Genomic DNA, 23,292 nt, shown 5'->3' on the forward strand with positions numbered 1-23,292 from the left:
GTGCAGCCGCCCCCTTCTTGTGAAAAATCAGGATTCCAGCTAAATGCAATCTTTCCTTTCCATAGCAAAATGGCTGGGAGGCATGTGCTCATGGGATGAGGCTTGATTCTTGCAGGGAGGAGAGGCAACTGGGAAAGGGGAGAGGCTGGGTGACTCACTGGTGGAGAAGGAGGAACTTGAGATACAAAAAGCAACGGACAGAAGAAAGGTCCTTTGTTAAACATCCTGCCTGATGCAAGCCGGGGGTGGGGGGGTGGGGAAGCGGTGTGTGCATGTGTGTATGCATGTGCCTTGGTGTACGTGTGTGGTGGAAAGCTGGAGGTCTAGCAGGGCAGGCTGGGGCGTTCTGGCCTCTCTGCACAGCTCCGGGGGTGGGAAACACTAAAATAACCAAGCGAAGTGGGGAATCTGGCCAGAAAAATTAAAATACAAGAGCATGGCTTTTGATTTGAAAGCATATCTCCTCCAATCACAGAGTTATCACAGGGTAACATTGTCATTTACTTTTTTTGTGTAGAATTCATGCATGCAATTTTTAATAAGAAAAAAATAAAAAAAAAAAGAAAAAGAAAAAAAGCAAGAAAACTGTCATATCAAAACTATGTTAAAGTAGAACTAATGCTAGAAGCACATATCAGTAATTTAGGGTAAATTATGTTACAGGGATGGTGCAATTATCCCCAAACCAAACATTATAAAGCCAAGAAATTAATCAATATTAACCGTAGAAGAGACTCAAACATGTTAAGGTATGGAAGTGAAGTGAAGGCACCAAAAACTTTAAATGACAACCAGGAAGAAAATATAGACAAGAACTTAATATGTCTTTAAAAATGACTTCAACCTAATCTGGGCTTATATGGTAGTCCCTGGCTGGTGGAAGATTTTCTGGAAGAATTTTGGGGTTGTTTTTTTTCAATTAAAATTTAGGATTCCAGCTAAATGCAATCTTGCTGTAGAAAATGTCAACTTCCCTTTTTTAAAAAAAAAAAAAAAAAGTAGTTGTCCTTGACCTACTTTTGGTTCTTTTGGGCCAAAAACTAGGCTCTTTTTCAGCCAAGAAGCATTTGGCTTTGGGACGGCTGATCCTTCACTGAAAAGATGGCCTTTTCCGTGAACCCCCTCGGTTCTCGACCAGCTCTGGCACCATCCCCATGGCTGCAGGGCGAGCATCGCCTCGCAGTGCCAGGCCCTCGCTTGGCGGTGACGTGGGATGTGTGTCATGCTGTGTCTGGGGGGGACGCCCGTGGGCTGGCAGTGTGACTCTGCGGGGGCTGATGACGGCTGCAGTGGGGGGGCTAAGGGACCTGTGCACCTCGTTACGTGTCTGTACGAAATGTGCCGGCTCGGAAGGTGTCTGTGTGGTTTATGCGTCTCACATGGCTTCTGTGGGGTTGCAGTATCGTGGGTGGCTGCGATGGATGGCAGTACGTCAGCTCTGCGAGTGCTATTCGAGTTGCAGGAGCTGCCTATGGGGAACACATGCATCTCCTCCTGGGGCGGTGGGGATGATGTGCCGCGGAGAGGCTGTGCAGCTCGGGTGATGGTGGGCGCTAGGACGTTCAGAGTGGGGTGGTAGCTTCCCAGGGCTGTCTTGGCTCCATGGTGCCAGCCTGTCTCTCTGGCACTCCTGAGGGACCATTCTGCAGGGCTGCAGAGCAGAATCCATTTTTAAAACTCCCGACAACGAAAAGGAAAGAAGCAAGGCCACCAGGTTTGCGTCTTTCGCTCGCTAGCCAGGAGAGCCCATGGGGCTGGGGTCAGCCTGGCCTTCCAGCCCCATGGGCTCTCAAGCCTTGACCATCTGAGACCTGGTGTGGGCCCGCAGCTCTGCCAAACATCATGAAACAGAGCGCCTCGCTGCTTTCTCGTCTTTACAAGGACCCCAGGCAACATGTCCCAGCATGCTATGTACTCATGGGGCCTTCCACAGCAGGAGGGCATTGGGGTCTCTGAGCCAGGGCTGCTGCATGAAAGCAGAGGGCACCAAATGGCAGGCTGTGACATGAGCTGGTGGCAGCACCCTCCTGCTGGCCACTCACCCTGCAGAGCAACCAGCAGGTCTGCCCGACATCACGACAAAGCTAGCTCCACCATGGACCTCCTGCAATAGCCAGACCTTGGACCTGCTAGCCTCCATCTTGGCCACGGTGGCTTGGATGTTGGTCCCACTAGCCTGTTCTTGTCCCAACTAGCCTGGTTCCCTGGGGAACGTGTCCTGGGGCCCCAGCCACATCGCCCCATGGCAGGCAGAAGACTGCAACAGGCTCCCGAGCAGTGGGGCATCGTTGCCCATAGCTGCCCCGCAGATGCAGCTGCCCCCAAAGTGAGGGCCGTCTTCTAGGATGAGTGGGTCCATCTCCCTCCACAACTCGCCTGTGAGCAACGTGCCAAGAAGAGTATGACCAGGACCCAAAGCATGGGGAGTCCCATGCCGTGCTGGTCCCCCTTGGGCGAGGGAAGGGGAGAGCATGGCTCCACCACTCGCCCATGGGACCTCTGGTGCAGGTGGCCCCGCGACCTGGTCAGCTCAGGGCATTGGGGTGCTCCTACCCTGGGGCAGAGAGCGCTGTGGAGTGGTGTGGCGTAGGGTGGATGCCACACCGGGGAGCAGGATCAGACCCAGGATGCTTCCCTGAAGAGGGAGCGATGTGGGAGGTACCGGGGCACCACATGCCAGCTATCCGACTGTTCCTGGGTTCTCCCCCTCTCCTGTGCCCACCGTGGGCACCGGTCCCCCCAGGTGTCCACTGCACCGTGATGCTCCTGCTCTCCCAGGACAGGACCCCTTGGTTTTCTAACCGTGGAATGGTTCAAACACAACAAAACATGGGGGTCTACTCAGGACATGCTAAGGGTCCCCCCCACAGATCTTCCTGCAATTTTTTCTCCCCTTTTTTCTGTGCATCCCACCTGTCCCTCCTCTTCCTCACTCTTCCCACCTTCTCCCCCCTGCACCACCCACCCCATCTCTGTCTCCTCTCCCCTGGTTGGGGCTCAGGCCACCAAGACACAACCTGCAACCTTCCTGCAGAGCTGCTCAGGGGGGTGCAGCACTGGGAAGGGGGACCCCAGACATGGGGGCATCACTGGGACAAGGTGTCACCCAGGGGGCATGGAGGCAGCGCAGGTGATGACAGGGATGCCCATCTTCCCTGCGGGGTACCGGGGATGAGTGGGGAGAGTGTGGGTCCCCCCCCCCATGCCTGCCAGGCTTCGAGGTGACAGCGAGAGGAGCGCTTTGTGTGAGATGGTGGCAGCTGAGCCTGGGCGAGGGCTCAGCTGTCCCCGGGGCCATGTCCTAGGGGTGCTCCAGGACCTTCTTGGGATTGTGCCTGCATTGGTGTCAAAGGCAGCTGCCTCCATTTTGCACACAGAGCCGTGGCCCCGAGACCCCCTGCGATATCGCATGCTGCTCCCCGAGGCGCCCCGAGCCTGCGGCTGGGGACAGGCCACCCCGCCGCGGGGGGCCACATCTCCCCGTGCTGCCACCGTCCCCCCGTCCCCGCCGTGCCTTGCGCCTCGGGCAGCCTGGCTGGGAGCCTGCTCTGAGCAACCCTGGGCAGAAACCCGCCGGTCGCCCCAGGGAGGCGATTTCGGCAAGCCCGTCGCGCTGGGAGGTCGGGCAGCAAAACGCAGCGACCGCTGCCACACGAGACAACAGAGTAGCCACAGTGCAGAGTGTCATACAACAGACGGCAACATGCAGAGGGACACCGGCTCAGTCCGACAGACCAACAGCCCAACCTGACGCTGAAGAGTGTCTGAAGCTCCAGCACGAGCAGACACATTTGCACATTTGGAAACAGCTGGCTTTAGAGGCAGCAATTTGGAAATTTTCTCTGGTTACATGAGAGCAGTTTTACTCTGAGGCGAAAAGCACAAGTTTGAACCAAGGTTGGGTCTTTAACAACCTCCTCTTTCAAGCCTTTGAGTCTCTTTTCTAGAGCTGCATTACTGCTGACGATAACCAGAGACAGCTGTCACTCCTGTGCCGAGGACTACGTCCCGAATGCTAATTGTTACAAACAAAAATCACATGTAGAGAATGTGACACGCATGGCTCTCAGTGAGGTGACACGGTGCCCAAATTAAATCAGGGTGATTGTTTTTAGGCATACAATGACAAACAGGTACAGGAACACTCAGGAACAGAAAAAAAAAAAATGTCATCGGTTTCAAGAGGTCAGCACCAATAAGGTGAGCGAAGCACAGAGAGGAACATCAGAAATCATCCAGGCAAAAAGAAAACAAAAAACAAAACAAAAACTCGGTTGCATCTCCCAACTCATCACAGGACTCCAAGCCACCTCCTGCCTGCCCTCCAGGATCCCAGCATCCTTTCAGGTACACGGGATGACTGACTCACTGACTCACTGACTGACTGGTGACGAACATGAGCTATGCATGTACACTGGCAGCTTCGGGATGGGTGTGTGGCAGTCGATGGGATGGCAGAAGAGAGAAAGAGAGAGAAAGAGAGAGGGCAGAATTGTTCTTCTTCCTCTTACCGTATCCTTGGAGGACCTACGTCTCTTGAAGCTGGAGGCCAGGGTGGAGGTGATGGACCTAAAAGTGGCTTTCTTTTTAGGGTCAGGTTCTGCTCTACCACTTTTTCTATCCTAAAATGAATATGTATAAGTGATTAGATCTCTAGTGTGTTGTTGGAAACGCTAAATCTATTCGAATACTGCCCCGTGTCATGTCCTTCATTTAGGTGAGAAAGCTACTGGAGGTGTCCTGTCACTCCCAGTCCTCCAAGGGCCTTCGTGACCCACAGCTACAGCACGGCCACCACACTGCTACAGCTACGGGGCCGGCCTCGCATCTGGAGCGCTGGAAACCCCTCTGGGGAGTAGCCCTGCTCTCCTGGGTGTCTGCGTCCAGGCCAGCACAGATGACCTTGCTTCCTGGGGATGCTCTGCCTGGCGCCTTGCCCCTCGCTTCCACCGCTAGCCTGGCTAGACCGAGAGGTGAGATGCTGCACCTACCACTAAAAAAAAATTGCTCAGGGCCTTTTCTGAGGCTGAATCCTAGTGCCACAAGAGAGAGAGAGGACTGCATTGAAAGAGAAGTCATTGTATGAATATTCTGTAAAAAAATGTATTCAAAAATTTAAATGACGCAGTTGTGCAAAGCCGAACGTGGTTGTTGGTGGTGAGTGGTTTTTTTTTTTTTCAAAGTAAAACGGGTTAAAAAAAAAAAGGAAACTGGAAGAAAAAGAAAAGGAAAAAAAATAAAGGAAAAGAAAGGGAGGAGGCAAAGCGTTAGCGCTATGATGTCATCGGGGTCAGGATGAACTCAAAGAGAAACAGAACTGAAAAATGTAGCCATTGGTGTTAGCGAGTCGGACCTGGTTAGCGCAGGCTGGGAGCACCAGCCGCCATGGTGCGGGGGCAGCGAGCCGTGGGGACCGGCCGCGCTCTGCGGCGGGCGCTGAGAACGATTCCTCCCCAATTGCTTTCGTGCCAATGAGTGTGACCTTTCCGACGGGGGACGGAGTGACCAGGTCTGGCTCTGCTACCGCACGGGGGTAACCAAAATGTATCCCGCTGGTGCGTAGAGCATGCTCGGGGATACATTTGCTCCTCCTTCTCAGTTCTCTCTTTTGCGGACATGCACAAACGGAAAGGAAAGCAAGATGAATGGAATGAAATGTCTTTTTCTTCCATGGCATCTCAGGAAATAGCCATGGCAAAACTGTGATCCCAAAAACCATTATTTTTGTTTGTTTGTTTTAACAAATAAATCTTTCCACTTGCCTACCTTCTAGCAATGTACCAGATACTAGTGCTCTGACGTTTCCTCCTGTGGAAAAGTCTTACAATGTCAAACGGCTCTTTACCATGAGGCTGTTTACCCCCACAGGGCAGCATGCTTTGCTCACAGTCCCACAGACTCTGCCCAAGGACCCAGTGCAGTATTTTCTAGAAGGTTGGCAAGTGAAAAATGGCAGTGCGACTAGTGTGCTCTGTCCCAGCAGCCTTAAACCCCTCGGTGCTGCTGCTTTTTGGAAGCAAAAGAAAAAAAAAATAGAAAAAAATATAGAGAAATGGCTTTTCCGAGACTCTTGTCAGTGAACTGAACCCAGCGAGCTCTCAGGATACAGCAGCCTGGCCTCGTGCTTCCCCTCGCTGCTCTCGGGCAGGTCGCTTCCACCCGGGCAGCCCACCCACACGCCCCAGCCAGCGCTGCTCCCATAGAGCCACTGCTTGGGGCTCGTTTTGGGGTTCCTGAGCCTCATTCTCTCTCTTTTATTCACTGGCTCTGCTGCGAACGGCAGTCTCCTTTAGTTGCCTAAAGGATCTCTTGCTCTTTGAAGGCCAGTTTGCTTCCCCAGGGTAGAAAAGCAGCCTGGGCAATTGAGAGAGAGCCTCCAGCCGCCCTAAACTGGGGTTCAGGGGCACTGCGGGGCTCAGCCCCAAAAGCGATGGGGTAAGGGAAATGTGAGGCTGGTGGCCCACAGACATGCCCACAGCTCAGTGTCACTGCCAGGCACCACTGACCATCTCGGGCTCCCCTGCCTGAGTGGCACGGGGGTGTTTCAGGGATGGGAGAAGTGGGGGAGAGCAATGGCCCCACAGAAGGGGCCCGGGGGAGCCTTGGCGCTGACAGGCACCGGCATTGCTGGCTCCCGTGTGGGGAGATGTCCTTGTCTCCAAATGACAAGAGCACGCACCACCTCTTTTTGGAGTCGGTCCTGGGTATGACAAGGGCTACCACACCCCCAGGGAGTGGGCAGGGAGGGGGAGGTGATGGAAACCATCGCTGGAGCATTTCTCCACCGGAGCACCCGGCAGGGATGCTCAATGGCAGGGGATTAACCCTCCCAGCTGTCTGCTGGTGAGCGCAGCTGGAGCCAGGCTGCAGGGCAGAGACCCTGCAAAGGGAGCTACCTTGGCACCGCTTGTTTGGCCAGGGCAAGACATGGCTCCGGCACATGGTCCCCAGCAGAGCAAAGTCCCCATCCCGAACACCGCTGGGGGCATTTGGGCCAGGTCTCTGTCCCAGTTGGAGCTGCGCACAACACCTCTCGGGAGAGATGGCATCGGCCAAGGGCAGCTCCTGGGTACAAGGCAGGGACCCTACCCTACAGCTTGCTAGGCGCTCAGTAACGCCCAGCTGGAGTTACTGGGGTGTGGGGTGGGGGACAGAGGGCCCCATGCTAATCCACAGCTCTGCATTCACTGATTTGGTGAAGGAATGGAAAACGCACCTGTTGGAGATTTGCTCTAAAAACGGTTTGTCCTACCTGCAGGTTTTTCCTCCACACATTAACGGCCGCAAACGCCAGCTGCATCTGCTTCCTCCGCGCGTCCTTATGCCTTTTGTAAGCTATTTCTATGAATATTAAAAATATCCCGGCAACAATACCTCCAGCCACCAGCATAAACACACCTGAAATAAGCAGGAAAGTTACAGGGGGCAATGGAAATTGCACCATGACACTTAATTTCCTCTGTATCACGCTCAGCAACAGCAGCATCTGCTAACCCGGGGTCCCCCCGGCCCCCCGCCATCCCCCCGCAGTCCTGGAGGGGCCGTGGAGGGAAACCCAGCAGAGCAGGGCAGGCGCTGCAGGTTGGGCACCCGCAGTGATGGGCAGAAGGGTGATGGGGCGCTGGATGTCCGTGCAAGCTCCTGTCAGTCGGGCACAGGGTAGCGGCTGTGCTGCAGCGATGCTGGGGGCAGGCATGGCGCGCTGGGTGCTGCACCAAGCCCCAGGGCAGACCCCGTCCCCTGGGGCTGTAGGGTCATTTGCACCAGAAACCCAGCTCTGGTGCTCCCATTTGGCTCATCAGGAAGGACAGCCATGCACAGAGCTCTCTGTGCTGTCCTTGGCCAGCTGCAACCCTTGGGGCTGACATTTGGGGAGTCGTGTCTTGAGGGCACGGAACAAAGTGCCCCCTCTCTCCATGCTTCTGCCCTGGCTTGTGGTGCTGGTGAGGGTGGGGTCCCATTGGACACCCCTCATCCCGCATCACCACGTTGGCTGGGTGAAGGACCAGCAGCACTGCATCACTGCAAAAGGAGAGCCCATCTGGGGAAACTCTTTGCAAAAGGGGACCACAAAAAACCCTTCTGTATCGATTATCCTCCTCCTGCCCCCTTCCCACTGCCCAGGACACACTCCTCAGGGCTGGGGGGCTGCCCCTCACCGCCAGCTCCCTCCTGCAGCAGGGTCCTTGCTTGCCTCCACGGCTGCTCTCGCCTCCCCCGAGGTGCTGCTCCCCTCTCTCTGCCTTGGCGACAGCTCTGATTTCACTGTGACAGCCGCAGTTTGGCCAGAGCAGAGGGAGGGGAGCAATGTTCAAAGCAGGACAGCCCCACCGATGAGAAAGCCACCCAGAGAAGGTGGGGGAAGCTTCGTGGAGCTGTTTCGGACAAGGTGGGATGGGAGCCCAACACAGCAGCCTCCCAGCACTAGGAAAGCACAAACCCAGAAGAAGCAGAGCTTTGGCCCGAGAGGAGAGCCCCGGAGAGGAGAATGTCTTGAGCGAAAGCAGGCTACCCAGCGAAGAGGAAGAAAGAGGTTTGCAGAACAAACCTGCCATATTTTCAAAGGTGAGTGTTGCTGGGGCATTGCTACGGGAATCACACTCCTGATACCTCACCCAAGTCTTGTCCAAATCCTCCATGAAGCCGTTCTCATGGGACCTGAAAGCACAAGGAAACAGGACAGAATAGTCACTGGGGACCAGTCGCAGGCAGCTGGGGCACATGCTCTTTGTGCCTTCGTGTTCTCCATCCTAGGACTCTGCACTTGCCTGCAGCCTACAAGCACACGAACTGACGATGTGTGTGCGTGCACACACACGTGCATGTATGGCTTTTGCATAGAGAGAGCACGTGTGCCCTGTCTGTACTGCATGTGTTTTCAAGCTGCCCTGCACACAGCCAGTGCTGCCACGAGATCATGTGCAGCGGGTGTGAGGAGGCATCCACCACTGCTTGGTGCCACCACCCTGCGTCTGAGAGCCAGATAGCTGGCCAGCTGCTGCCAAAAAGTTATGTCTAAGCTCAGTTCCCAAGGAGAGGGATGGAACTGATGGGTGTAGGCAGTGCTCAGAGAGCGTGCTTGGAGACAGGCTGCAGGTAGTTGACATGAACCACATCCCCGGTGCCCGCCTGCACGGTTCCCCCCCTGCCAGGGCCACTCGGGAGCCTGGGCAATGCTGGACCCCAATCCTGTCTGGTGATCACCAGCACCCTCTAGGTCAGGGCAGGGGAAAACTGCTGCCTGGCAGCTCCCTGCTGTGCACAGCGAGGGCTGGGACTCCCCAGCAACCAGCTTTGGAGGAAACAAACCCTGTCCCTGCAGCGCCTGTTTCTGCCTGAACAGCTAGTGGGGATGGAGGTCGGCACAGAGCACATGTCCCACCGTGGGTTCCCCTGCACCTTCCTCCCACTTGTTCCTGGCACAACCTCACCGGCTTCTTGGGCCACTGTAGCCCTGGGCTTCCCCATCCTCTCCCAGGAGGACACCAAGGGCTCCTGCTGCCTCTCCAGGCTTCTCACATTGTTGTCTCATCTCATCTGTCCCACTGCCACCCATCCCCATGGTAAGACGGGGTCCCATGGCTCCCTATGTTACCTATGTTATGTCCCTATGGGTCCTGCCTGTGCCTTCCACATCCTCTCTCTCAGCCTTTCATCTCTGCATCTTGGGCAGGACCCTGGTGGCTTCTGACCCTGTCTCTCCATAAAATTAATCTCACATGTTCCCCTCCCTCCACTTGCTGCTTCCCAGCTGCCTGTGACTTCATCACCACATTCCTCTGCCTGCAATAAGTATGGCATTTCCAAACATATGAGGAAATCTTTTTTTACCCGTAATACCACATTGACTTGTGGCACCCCACACTGCAGGTTAATGCTGGTATAAAAGCCTTAGTTGGACTCATCAGGGGTCCTGACATATTTCTGTCTGACAGGAATAGCCAGAGTTGAAAGAAAAACCCCCAGAAGATCAAGCCAAGGCAGTGCAATGCTGTTGACCAGGCTGAGCTCACAGGGAGAAGTGGGGAAAAGGCAGCACCCTTGCCTGCTGCTGCAGCCTGCGCCCTGGTCACAAGGACCTGGTGCTGCATGGCCCCAGGGCTGCTCTCTGCCAGCTTTTCCTGCGCTCCTGTGGCCGAGTGTGGCTCCTGCTTCCTCCCTGTGGCCACTGCTGCTCTGCTCTTCCCTCCCACCAGCTCTGTGCTTCTCCCCCAGCCCTGCAAGCCAGAGCTGAGACTGTGGTCACTCAGGCACATCCCCTTCATCAGGAGTGACACAGCAGCCCCCGGAGTCCCTGTCCCTGCAGAGGGTTTGGAGGGTGGGGGTGGCAGTGCCTGGCATGAGGCTACTTGCGTGCTACCACATGCAGCATTTGGGGCAAGCCCCATGACGACAGCTGTGTACGGACTTGAGGATGGCCAGGGAGACGTTCTGCTTCCATGGACTGTCCTTGCGCATCCCAATCCCAAAGCCGGAACGAAAGAAAAGCTCCCCCGTTGTCACCAGGTCACACTTCTGGGAGGCTTCGAACTCCAGCACCGCCGAGTCCCAGATGAAGGCGTGGAGCTTGCTGGACAGCGAGAGAGAACAGACAGGTAAGGTTGGGCAGCTCAGCTTGTCTGCAGTCACTGTGGGAGCAGCAAGGGTGCTCCCAGACCTAATTTAAGCGCTGATTAGCATCACCCTCCTCTCAGCAGGATCTGTGCTGCTGGGAGGCAAAAGCCTTGGCAAAATTTTGGAGGAAGAGTGTGAGGGGTTTACATGGGATTTGAAGTCACCCAGCCTTGCACAGAAGAAAGTGCAGAGACCAGATATGGGAGGCCATGACCAGGGCAAGGGCTCCAGCTGTGCCTTTCCCCATGCAGACCTTGTGCTCTTCATCCAGAGACCTAGACTAGACCTTCACACTAGAACTAGGAAGATCCCACCCAGCACCAACTGGGCAGGTCCCATCAAGCCATGCTTTGACTGAAGCTCCCTCCAGCTTTGCACCAGCCCTGCTTGCTCCACCAAACTGCAGCTACCCAAAAATCTTCCCAGAATGGCCAGGCAAGGTGCTGGCCCCACTCACTTGTCCCTCACTGCCTGGATGGCTTCGGCAGCGCTCTCATAGTTGTGCTTCTCCATATGCCGGTACATGGTGCTCAGCTCCACCTGCCGTCGGAAGTAGATGTCCACTGAGCTCTGCTTCACTGTGGCGTAGATGAACTTATCAGAGGGGTTGCGCAGCTGAAAGGCAAGGGCAGGGCTCCTATTTCTTCTGTCCTTCATCAACCAAATTGGCTTACCCCAAAGCTGTGTTTCCTAATTTCCCAACTCCTTCAGTGATCTGTTTCCCAAACAAGACCTTGATCTCAGCAGAGCTGAAGATGCCATGGAGCGGTGGATGCCATGGGGCAGTGGATGCTCTGGGACCATGGTGATGGGCCAGGGGATGCTATGGGACAGGGTCACCCTGGCACTGAGGACGCAGGAGGCCTGTGGATGCCATGGGGCTGGAAGTCCCATGGTCAGAGGATGCAGCAGAGTGTGGGATGTTGTGAGTCAGCGCTGCTGTGGGGTACATTCCTGTGTGTCTGGGCTGATAAGCTGTGGCTGTGTCCTTGCCAGAGCAGGAAATGGATTTGAGGCATGCTGGTATCTGCTGAGAGTATTGACTGCACCACAGGGACAATTTCATTAGTTATAACTCATCCATAATGAATTGTTTCCTCGTCGGTTAGTGCAGGCTCTCCAGGAACTGGCAGGCAGTTCGGCTGGGTACTTGCTATTTCTGGACAAGTTCTTTTCCTGCTGAGCCCTCCCTGTGTCTGTCCAGTCCCACCCAGCGCAAGGGCTCAGACCCACCAGCAACAGCCCCAGGCATAGCTACCCAGGGCTTGACCCTCTGGCACAGACCCACAGCCATGTTAAAGCAGGGCTCTGGGTACTACAAGCCACATTAGATGAACCAGGAGATACCCACTGGAGGCATCTCCTGCATCTCTGCCCAGAAGTGGACAGGGAAGGGAAAAGCAAGCAAGGGGTCATTACCCGGGGGTCATTAATGCCCGTAATTCTCTCCTCAGGCCGGTCTAACACCAGGAAGGCTGCCAGGTTGGCAGTGTATGAAGCCACAATGATCATAGCAAAGCCAGCCCACACCATGCCAAGAATACGGGCAGAGAAACTCCGGGGAGCACCTGGAGGGAGAGAGGCAAGATCAGACTAGCATGACAAGGGCTTGACTTGGTCACCAAAGCTGTGTCCATCCCACATGAGACCAATGGCAGCTGCAGATGTGCACCATCTATCTGCTCTGATGGCAGCTGTGTAAGGAGCTTCTGTGCTGCTCAAAGCAAGAAAAACCCAGCTCTTTCCAGGGCATGATATGTCTCACCCTGAGTGGTTGTGTAACCCTGGGCAGGAGAAGCAGCCCGAGTAAGACCCATTTCCCATCACTGATGGTGAGGAACGGCAGGATGGTCTGCACAAGTGCTACAAGTGTGCCACCCCCAGAATCACTGAATCTCCTACCAGCCTGCTCCAGGGAAGGCTCAGGGGATGAGATCTCCCAAGGACATCAGCCCTGCCACAGAGGGAGGCAGTGGAAGAGGACATGGGCTTCTCCCCCACCCCAGTGTCCCTACCAGCTCAGGCTGGGACTGCAGGGCAGTCCCACTGCGTGCTGTGACGCACCTTCTCCGATGCCAGAGTTCAGCAGGACTCCCCAGGAGAACCACATGGCTGAGGAGAGGGTCAGGGCATCTTCCTCCTCCTCCTCACTGTTTACTTTGAACCGGCCAAATGGGCTGTAATACAAGACAGAGTTTTTCTCATATCCCTTATCACGGTTCCCAGGGCTCTCCACTGTGCCCTAAGTGTCCTGATACAGCTTGACATCACTCATCCCTAAAGACTGTGCCTGTGCCCCAAACAGCTCTTCACCCTGATCTTCACCCCTCATATCGCACCTTGCTCTTCACCCCTCATATCCCACTGCCTTGCATGTCCCCTCTGCTGATCTGCAACCCTGTCTGGCTCACACTGGTACTGGTGCCATCACGCTTCTCTCTGGGCCAGACAGATCACCTGATCCTGGCCAGCTCGCGAGTCTCTCACTGCAACACGGAGGACTCACTGCAGATTAACTGCAAAAGCCTCTGGGCACAGGGATGAGGTGAGGACAAGCTCCCTGTCCTTCAGAGGAGCTGCCTTGGGGCCAAGGAAGGGGACTAACTCAGAGCCCAGGAGCTGACAGTCCCCTTGGTCAGGCACCAGAATGACACCTGGTTTGACAGGCATACTCCCCCATATCCAGGTGCTGGGTACCCCACATATCCATATGTCCCAGTTTATCAGCAGCCAGAGAGGCCAGGGGCCTAGGCCCAGCTCCTGTGAGAGCCTCCCAAAGGGCTGCAGGGCTGTGCCTGAGCAAGACACTGCAGGGATGCAGGGGATGGTTCCCAGGAGCACCTCCCTGTCCCACCCAGACCTTGGGTGACCCAAAGCACACTTACCTGAATCGGTCTAAGAGGTACAACATCACTGCCACCACGTGCACAGACAGCCCCACCAGCAGCCAAAGTGTGCTCTGGAAAGGCTGCATGAATGAGTCCAAGGTGCTGCGAGGGATTTCCTAGCACACAGAAGAGAGGTGAACAGTACTGGCACCCATCATGCCTGCACCTTGCCTGCCTGGCTCGACTCACAAGGGCCCCTGTCCTGCTCTGAGCTCTTCCTGCTCTGTTACACAGGAAGGCTCAGGGTGGTCTGGATGAGCTGTTGGGGGATGTGGTGTAGGGGAGAACTTTGTAGAGTAGGGCTGATGGTTGGACTCGATGATCCCAAGGGTCTTTTCCAACCTGAATGATTCTGTGATTCTGTGGCTGAAGCAAGACCCAGCATTAAAAACAGCAGCCTGGAGGCTGCCATCCCACTGCAAAGGCTGGGATTTCCCGCGGCTGCCCTGGGGTGGGCAGGGGGGGCAGCAGCTGGGGGGGATGGGCATGGTGCAGGCATGGCAGGTGTCTGCAAGCTGGGGAGCAAAGGGCACCTACCCTGTTCTACAAAACATCCCATCCCAGCCCATACCTTCTTCACAAGGATGGTGAGACCCTGGTACTTGAAAGGCTTGGAGAACTCAATGTACTGTGCCCGCTCATTGTTGATGGTGAGGGGAGCCACAATCATGTCCGCTTGGCCGCTCAGCAGCTCCCCCATCATCCCGTTCCACTCCTTCTTGTTGCTGTTGTTAACCTGCCAGTGAGCCAGTGCAGGATCAGCCCACTGCCCTGGCACCTGAAGCCCACCAGCCAGGACCCACACACACATGGCACGCACCTTGCACTGCCCTCCCACCCCTGCACCAGAGAAGGGCCTGGGGAGGTTTCAACACACGATACAGGCAAAGAGGTATCACAGGCTGCCCAAACTCACCCGCTCTTGGGTACCAAATTTACCATCAGCCACCAGGTGAACCTCGTAGGTGAAGTTCATCACCCCCGCCAGCCGGATGAGCAGGTCGATGCAGAAGCCATAGCAGCACAGTGCCACGGTGGGGCGGCCTGCAGGCGGGAGAAAATAGGAGGGATGAGCGGAGGCAACCCTTTGCCAGGGACCCCATGCAGGATCCATGGCTGTCCCCCGCTAGAGCAGCCACCTGCATGGCTCTGGTTTCACATCAGATGTGATCATATTGTTCAGGCAGGGTCCTTGACCACCCTCTCCCACTGCCTCCATCGCCAATGGGTGCTGGCAAGCCGGGGGCAAAGGGGTCTCATTCATTTGCTATGTCCCAGTGAGGTGTGCTGAGAGTTGGTGCTACCGATGCACTTCAGGGGACAGAGAGGGCTTGGTGCATGCAGGCTGTGCTGGAGGAAGGCTAACACGAACCCATCAGGTTGAACACAGCACAGGACACAACTCGGGGCTGGTGGGGGGGAGTTGTGCACATGAAAGTGTGATGGGCCAAGGGGATGCATTTCAGGTGGATTTGGGCAAGCCTGGCATTGCTAAGCAGCTCACACTCCCCCCCAGGTGCTCATTCCTAATACTGAAACAGGCTTTCCGTAATAAAATGGTTTGAAACTGGTGTTAGTACCAGTGCAGCAGGTGCTGGTGTACTTCAGGGTTCTCACTTCTGCTTGACATCAAGGCAAAGAGAATTGGAACATGTCAGGAGTCAGAAACATGGGATGTATTCCCCCAGAACAGCCCTGGAGCCCACCCAGAAGAGAGACAGTGGGAAAGCCATCTTTTGGGGTCAAAACCCCGAATCCCAATTCCCAGTTACTGCACAGCACTACTGTGGGGCTGAGCTGACGGGGGGCACTTAGGGGCTGAATGCGCTGTCAGCTTTCTGCTCCTCATCCTCTGGGCCTCCTGTGTGACTCCCTGGGGACCCTTCTTTGGACAGGAGTCTTCATCAGCTGGGAAGGCTGGGGGAGCCACTGCGCTCACCACCAAACTAAGTTACCTGGGATGGTCTCGTTGGGTCCAGTGCAAAAGACCTTTTTCACAGGATCTCCATTGATGGTGAATTCCTCCCTGCATGTCCCATCTGCTTGCGTGGGCTTCACATACACAAAGGGCTCTTGGTGGATTGTCACAATCTGCGAGGCGAAGCATGAACACCCACTCTTCTTAGTTCCCCTCCAGAGTCATGTTCTCCTGGGTGGGGAGCTGGGCTGCCCTCTCCACGCAAGCATGATTACAATGCCGTGGTGCCCTCCTCAGCTGCCATCTCAACACATGAGACCGCCCAGCCCAGCAGCAGGACCTGGCTTTGGCACGGGGAACATTTGCTTCACCCAAGATGAGGAACCGCCATATGGGCATCCTCCTTTGTGTGGCACTTTCACCTCAGCCTCAAAGACTCTCACACCCATCTCCCTAACAGCAGGATGATGAGAGCCACCACATAGTCAGGATTAGTGCCCTGAATGGTGGTCCAAACACTGTGACACTGCCCCAAGCTAATGCAGATATTTCAGTTCTGCCCTGGACCTTTTCAGTAAAGCAGCATCCCAAAGCATCTGCACCACCTCTGCAGGAATAAGGGCTCACTGCCCCTGGGAATGTGTGATTTGGACAGTAGGACAATGGAACAGTCATACTGGTGAGACTAGCCTGCCCAGGATCCAGTCACTAAAGTGGCTGCTGGGCTACTCTTAAGTGAATGGGATGAGAAGCAAAGCAAGAGTGGAGGGACCTTCTTCCAATGTCACCTTCAGCTTCTGGCCATCAGCTCTTCAGGGATTTCCCAAGCCCAACATTGCAGTCATCAGCCCACCCACCCTCCACGGGCTTGTTAAATCTCCTCTTGAACCTGTTTCCTTCTGACCTCTGCACTGTCTAGCAGCAGCGGTCTCCAGAACTGAATGATGCCTTGGCCAAAGGAGCCCATACTTGTATTTCCTGCAAACCTGTTCTGGGTGCCCTCTGGCTCCCAAGCCATGAGGAATGGTGAACACTTAACCCTCCATCCCTTTTCTACCGTTCTTTCTCATATCCCCTTTCCAGCTGTCTCTCTCCAAACCACCCTATCTAGTTTGTGTCCAGCTGGAAGTTGTGCTCTAGCTCTGAACACCCTCCCGTACCTTCTCTAAGTTGTTCTGCTATATCCTCTCCGAGATGGCAGGTGCCCCGGGTTTGCAAATACTGATGACAGCTGCAGATGCAGCAGTGGAAGTGGGAGGCAGATAAAGCCACAGCCCTGCATGCAGAGAGCTGAAGAGACCTGCCACCCCCTAATGCCATTTGCTGTTACCTTCAGCTTGGTCGACATCTGATAGCCTTGAGGTTTCTCGGTTTCTCCTCCTGGCCAGATAATCTTCCGGTCGTTGGTCAAGACCTGTGATCAATCCCAGAGGAAGGAGATAGATGTGAGGCCATAGGTAGATACCCCAGCGCACACAACCCTCCTACCCAACCTGTCCAGGCCTGTATGTACATGGCTGCCGTTGTAAATCCCAACTTGAACCAGTTTCCGATTCTGCAGGTTCATGATGCTGTAGTTGGCAAATTTCCTGTCCCCATCCTCGTTGAACTCCACCCGTCCAGTGACACCCTCTGAGTACTTGGAGGACATCAACACCCTATGGAAAGAAAGAGAACGAGGCCAACCTAGAAAACTTGCTGTGGCCATAGCGACACCTAAGAAGGCATCAGGCAAATGCTTTCTCTCAGTTGCCTGCCATATACTCACTACCCCATAGAAGTCCAGTCAAGGACTATGGTCTGTTCATAAACCTGTGGTTATCCCCTCCTGGTGGAAGGGGTCAGTTTCTCGAGTGTTGCACTACTGTATCTGTTGTCATTGCCATTTATTTTTCACCAGATCAGTCCCATTCCCTTAAGGAATGACCTGTCCCACAGCACCCGAGGACACCTTCCTCTGGAGGTCCCCTGGGAGCTGTGTCCATGCCACTGCTCATGGTGCTTCCATCTGGCACCAGTCCATTACAGCCTGGGTAGGGCCCCAGACATGCACATACACCACCAAGGGGAGAACCAGCCCCCCCAAATCCTCGAAAGATGATAGTGAAGACACAGAAGAATTGCCTGAGCCGCTTGCAGTGCACCTTAGAGAACAACTTCGAATAGCTCATGCCAAAGATTGTGTCACTGCAGAGGATGCCAGAAATTTTTCTAAAATAATCTTCAGGCTTTTCAGGTCCCATGTTCAACAGAATACAGATCTACAGAAAGGGCATCCCACAGACACCATGACCATGTCTGCAGAGAGCAACCCCCGGCACAAGATCCCACTGCCAAATACAACATCCTGGTGCCAGGTTGCACGCTGCAGAGAGCAGCCCTCCTACACAGGGAGCCCTGATGCAAAGGGAATCGCTGCTTTATCAAGACCCAGCCTGCAGAAAAGGCCCTTGCGGCTCCAGCATCTGCAGTGACGCAGCACAAAACCCCACGTGGCACAAAGATTGGGTTCTGGGAAGTGCATGCAGCATCTGCCGATCACACTGCCCACAGCAGCAGGATCCAGCATGCGCATGCTCAGATCTGCTGAGATCCCACCACCCAAAAACACAGCACCAATATTTGCTACAGCAGAGAGCAGCCTGTCCCATGCATGGAGATCTCTTGCCCCGGAGTTCTGCTTGCAGCATGCTGATCCATGCCGCAGTCCTGAAATGTTCAGCAAGAAACATGTCCACAGCACTGAGCTCCAATTTGACAGAAATATCCTCCTACACTGATTTGGCAGAAAATCCCCTTTCTCCTCTCTTCAACCCACAGAATTAAGATCCGGACTGGAGGAGATCATGGTCCTCAGATATTTTCCTCCTAGAGTAGCTCCCTGCCTACACTGGTCCCAGCTGCACAAGCATTGCCTGAATTGGTGACAGGCACCAGGATGATGCCTAAAACAGCCTGGACAAACTGGGGGCCAGTGCCTGAGCCCATGTCCTGGCTAGTTTTCTAGGAGAGATGTAGCCCTCACATCCGAATCATGCAGGAGGGTCCAAGCAGTCCTATGACACATGCCCCAAATCTTTGATGACAGATACTCTGAACAAAGCTACCATGTTGCCCTCCTGCACCTTTTTCACATGCTCCCACCTTTTCCAGCTCTCCCCCAGCAGGTCCTCTGCTCCCTCCAGCAGGACCCTTTCTCAAATACCTCTTGAAAAGGGGTCCTGTCTTCCAGATGTTGGTGTTGCCCACGCAGCCCCGTGGTGGGTCTGTGATATTCTCCTTCTCAAACAAGTCATGCACAGCCTGGGCCACCACTGCAACAGCGTCACTGATGTGTGCTGACTCATTCTTCCCATTGATGAGCTGCAAACCGATCACGCCTGCCACGAGTAGAGAGGAGGAGGCAGGTCAGCACCCCGGGGCACGCTTGCTGCTCCAATGCTACTCCCATGCACAGGGCCTGGGGACCACCAAGCACATGGTTATGGGCTGAGGATCCCTTGGATGCGGTTGGGGAGTTGCCTGAGCTTCAGGCAGGGGCAGGCAGGAGAAACGGCTGCAGTGGTGCTGGGCTGGCACCATCCTGCCTGCTGGAGGGGGACTGGGGACAGCTACATGGACCGCTGACACCCTGTGCTCCATCCCCATTGCATTGCCCAAGCCTTTCCCCCAGGTGACGGTCATCTGGCAAAGCCCCAGTGAACTGGATTTGGGGCATGGCAGCATGGCCAAGGCTGCTGGACTGCTGTCTCCCCATGTGGGTAAAGGGAGTGGAAAGCAAGGTGTGGGACCCTCCACTTGTTTGGGACCACCATGGCATCGCGTTCCCCCAGCCCAAGGGGTCCCCGGGAGGGCAGGTGCCGCTCGTCCCAGCTCCGAGCAGGCTCCTCTGAGCCTGGCTGACAGCGGGATGCGTGCCTCCGGCGGGTGCCTACCATCAGGGGCGTAACGCAGGGCATTGCCCGATATCTCCCGTTCCCCCACCAGCCACACGTAGCCGGAGCCTGTCATATTGAGCATGGCTGCTGATCTGTACACCGTAGCCGCATCATCCTCACTGCAACGAGAAGAAGGGAACGGCAATGTGGTTTCAGCTGCCGGATGGCCCCTTTTCTCCTGTATCAGATCCCAAGGGGGTGGCAGCGCCAGGGAAAACACATCCCCAGGCACCCCTCCTCTGATAACTGGCTCTCCTGGACAACGGCTATTTCCTTGATGCAATGGGAACCTTTCTCTCAGCTTCATCTAATCCCACAGCACCCAGCACTGCTGAGCATCTACAGATCTCTCCCATTCCTTATCACTCACCATCTATAGGCACAGGGGCAATAAGAGTCCCCTCCTTCACAGGTGGATCAGGATACATCTTGAGTAGCTATTGCTGCTTCTGCAGCTGCTCACACTTTGCAGGACAGCCAGGCATCTCAACCATGCTCATGACTGCAGGCTTCCTGGCCAGCAGCATGCACAACACAGCATCCACCGCCTGCCTGGAACATGGGGCTTTATGTGGGTTTTCTCTCACGCTCCTTGAAAGGACAACAAGCCCCATATCTGCATGGACTCCAGTGCTCAGCAGCATTGCAAAGGGGAGAGTGAGGAAATCAGAGTAGGGAGGGGAAGGGGTGGCTCTGCCTTACCTGGCAGAAAGGATGATGACACGCGCCTCCAGCTCCTTAGCCTCCAGCAGCAGTGACGTCACGTTTTTGGTTCCAGGGTCAAACTGAAGCACTTTCTCAGCCTGTGATTAGTGTGAGCAAAGCTGGTTAGTGTGGGAGACCCAGGACTGCTTGTGAGAGCCATGCTATCTAGAAAAGGGTCAAGAGAATTCATTAAACTGTACAAAAGTCTGCCAAATAAGGTTGGTTATAGCTACTTTTTTCTTTTTTCTTTTCTTTTCTTTCTTTTCTTTCTTTCCTTCCTTCCTTTCTCTTTTAAGGTTTTGGCTTTTTGTATTTTTTTTTTTTTTTTTTTTTTTTTTTTTGCACTGTGCATGCAAACTGAAGTCAATCAAGACCCAAAAAGAGGCGTGCATTGTACAGGAAAGAGAAAAAGGCTTTGAAATGCAATTGAAAACTCAAACGAGTGTTGTTTTTCAAAAACATGGGAAATGAAAAAAACATATTGCACAGGGTTAACCTTTGGGAGTAAAAGTGAGCAACTTACACCAAGGAACCGTTTCCTTTGGGGAGGAAAGGGGGTTGGTTCAACTTTTCAAAAAAAAAAAAAAACTTGCAAGTTAATTACTGGTTCACATGCATGTTTCAAAAAGAAATCCTTCCAGGGTCAGCTGGCTAGGTTTCCATTCTCAAGTCCAAACCAAACTATCTCAACATAAAAACGTGCTACCAAGAAACATAGTCATGGATCTTTTTTTTTCTTTCTTTTCTTTTCTTTTTTTCTCTTTCTCTTTTTTTTTTCTTTTTTATTTTTCTGGTGGCTGTGGCTATTTTTCATTTGCTAGTTAGGTTGGTGGGCGGCGTGCATTTCCATGCATATATACCTTGGGTCCTCGCTTGTTGTCATAGGAAAGTTGGTCGAGGTTTTCATAGTTCCTTTTTTTACTCTGATGAATAATGTGCACAGAGAAAATATGTAGACACAGAAGAATATTATAAACAGTTGAAAATGACGTGTAGTAAAGCAATCCAACATCCACCTCCTCCTCCACTGTTTGCTAAAGGGTCTCTATAACGCTGGAGCTCGCAAAAACCACTATCAGGAGAGAGTGCCTCAGCTCTCACGGGAGCGTCACGGTGCAAAGCCGTATCGGTTAGAGCAAGCCTGAGTGTCACAGCTGTTGCGATGCAGTTGCATTTCCCTTGTGGGACTGGGGAATTCTTCAGCAAGAAATTTTTATCTTAAACTCAGAAACAATCTACGCATCTCTAAGGGCCTAAGTGATGGGATTTCCATGGAATTACTGTGGAAGTAAAGGACAAAATGTTGTGTACGGAAAGTGCTGGATAAACGCAAACTGTTACAGTTAAGAGTATTAGCATTACTACCGTCACTATTGTCATTACAATCCTGTTCACCCTAAGAAAGTTCACAGCAAGTGAGGTGTCTCAGCTGAACTTCTCACCCCCTGCAAGGAGGGAGCAGCTTTTTGGAGCTCTGTTGCCATCCAAAAGAGAAAGAAAAGCTCTCTATGTCCCGTGTTGGCTCAAAGCGTGGCGATATGAAGCAATGGTGATCATGGGATGACATTGCAGCTTTTACCTGGTGCTTGGGGAGGGCCGAGGGCACCTCTTGGCTCTGTGGCACACAGGTGACCTTGGGAGGTGCAGCTGCTGGAGACCACGGTGCCCATAACCTGACCCTACATTTGGCTAGTGGGATTCACTGCTTGGTGGTCTCCATGCTGCTGGTTTGAGCATCACACCTGAACTGGGGGCAGGTGGCTCAGCATGCACTGATCCTGCAGATAACAGACTGGAGCAGAGAGCCTACTCCACCCCTTGTCTCCTGCCTGAGCCACTTCTTCTGCTTGGCCCCGAAGGAGCCAGGGATATGAACCCTACTTCTGGAGGTTTCCTCTCCTCCAGGCAGCGTGCTGAGGGTCAACAGCCTCTGCTCTCAGGAACCTTGACCCTGCAGCAGCATGCACAGAGCCCCACGGATCTTTCCGGGAGCAGACCCTGTGGTCAGGCCAATAACATCAACCTGATAGTGCCTGCAAGATAGTGCTTGGCAGGTTTTGGTGGGACATAGTCTAACCTCTTCTTCTTGGCCCCATCCCACCCCAGCTGGGCATCCCTGATCTGTGTGTATGGGGTATGGGACACAGCTCTATTCTGATCTCCAGTTTGCAGCATCTTATGGCAATGGCAACTGATCCTGCCAGGAACCCAACCCTCTGCATCCCCATAATGCAAGGGTTCATGTTCCCAGGTTGTTCCTTAGGCATCCAGGTTTTATCTCTGCATCTTGCTTTCCAAACTAAATGGCTTGCCTCTTCCTGAGCACTCAGAACAGTCTTTGGCAGAACATTATGCCAGGTGTCCTTTCTGTGCAGCTGTTCAATCTTTCTTTTCTTCTCCTTGGACACAGCCTGACAGGTTTTTCATTGCTCAAAGAAGTTGGGTCCTTGCAAGGAAAAGTATCTGAGGAGGAAAAATCTGCTTGGAGCCCAGTCTGCCTTCATTTCTGATGATGTCCGTGGTGAAGATTTCTGCAATGGCTTCTTGGAGTCTGCCCAGATCACACTGAGACCTGGAGTAACAACTGCCTCCAAGGAGAGCAGAGCTGCAGCAGGACAGCATGAATATTCTCCAGTGATGAGATATTGGCCACTTTTCCTCAACCACTGTCAATTTAGCCAGAAACTTGGTCATCCATCTTGCAGCCTCCAGCCACGAATTGCCGTGTGTGCCTGGGATGTGCTGGCACCTTGAACCAAACTGGTCAGCAAAGTGAAGCAGAGTCTTGGGTGTGGAAAAGCTGGACCTGATGGCACCTGATCACCTCTGCCTTTCCTTGTCACTATCCCTATTGCCAGAACTAGACCAGTAATGTCTCCTCTCTTTCCCATTTTTCCATGCAGTCCTGCAGCCCTTCCCTACCGCTCAGCCTGTGTTTCACACAGGGACCCACAAATTCAAAATTCACCTTCCACCATGTTCTCCAGTACTCACTCAAAAATTTACCACTTTCATGAATGCCACTGTCCCAGAGAAAGGGAGCCAGCACACCAGGGACCTGCCACCTCTGACTTGGACAGACTGATTTTCACAGGGTCTGGCACTCCCTCCTGTACCCGAGCAGCCTTGGTGCAGTGGTGGCCTGCCCAGATGAATGAGCAGAGTTGTACTGGGATGAAGCAGTAGCTCCAGGCTGAGAGTTACTGCAGAGAGACCTAAGATAAGGCTA

General features: G+C 54.0%; 1 protein-coding gene across 13 annotated transcripts in view; it reads right to left on the reverse strand.

Moving 5' to 3' along the window:
• Positions 1-23,292, reverse strand: part of GRIN1 (glutamate ionotropic receptor NMDA type subunit 1) — a 40,731-nt gene that overhangs the window by 3,237 nt on the left and 14,202 nt on the right. Inside the window, exons 4-22 of one of the 13 annotated variants that reach the window (XM_074845993.1) lie at positions 20,924-20,986; positions 20,061-20,161; positions 19,356-19,477; positions 18,626-18,800; positions 16,934-17,078; positions 16,751-16,834; positions 15,458-15,593; positions 14,419-14,546; positions 14,074-14,238; positions 13,500-13,618; positions 12,679-12,791; positions 12,034-12,182; positions 11,072-11,229; positions 10,409-10,570; positions 8,549-8,658; positions 7,253-7,398; positions 5,354-5,605; positions 4,512-4,622; positions 1,316-1,651 (exon numbers count right to left, since the gene is read on the reverse strand). In XM_074845993.1, coding sequence (XP_074702094.1) covers positions 1,448-1,651; positions 4,512-4,622; positions 5,354-5,605; positions 7,253-7,398; positions 8,549-8,658; positions 10,409-10,570; positions 11,072-11,229; positions 12,034-12,182; positions 12,679-12,791; positions 13,500-13,618; positions 14,074-14,238; positions 14,419-14,546; positions 15,458-15,593; positions 16,751-16,834; positions 16,934-17,078; positions 18,626-18,800; positions 19,356-19,477; positions 20,061-20,161; positions 20,924-20,986 — 2,643 coding nt within the window. In that variant the 3' untranslated portion in view covers positions 1,316-1,447. Of the gene's footprint in view, positions 1-1,315; positions 1,652-4,511; positions 4,623-5,353; positions 5,606-5,766; positions 5,809-7,252; positions 7,399-8,548; positions 8,659-10,408; positions 10,571-11,071; positions 11,230-12,033; positions 12,183-12,678; positions 12,792-13,499; positions 13,619-14,073; positions 14,239-14,418; positions 14,547-15,457; positions 15,594-16,750; positions 16,835-16,933; positions 17,079-18,625; positions 18,801-19,355; positions 19,478-20,060; positions 20,162-20,923; positions 20,987-23,292 lie in introns of those variants that run through there. The other 12 variants (XM_074845982.1, XM_074845981.1, XM_074845990.1 and 9 more) reach the window with 12 other exon arrangements.

The sequence above is a fragment of the Strix aluco genome, chromosome 20 (genome assembly GCF_031877795.1).
Source record: "Strix aluco isolate bStrAlu1 chromosome 20, bStrAlu1.hap1, whole genome shotgun sequence".
Lineage (NCBI taxonomy): Eukaryota > Metazoa > Chordata > Aves > Strigiformes > Strigidae > Strix > Strix aluco.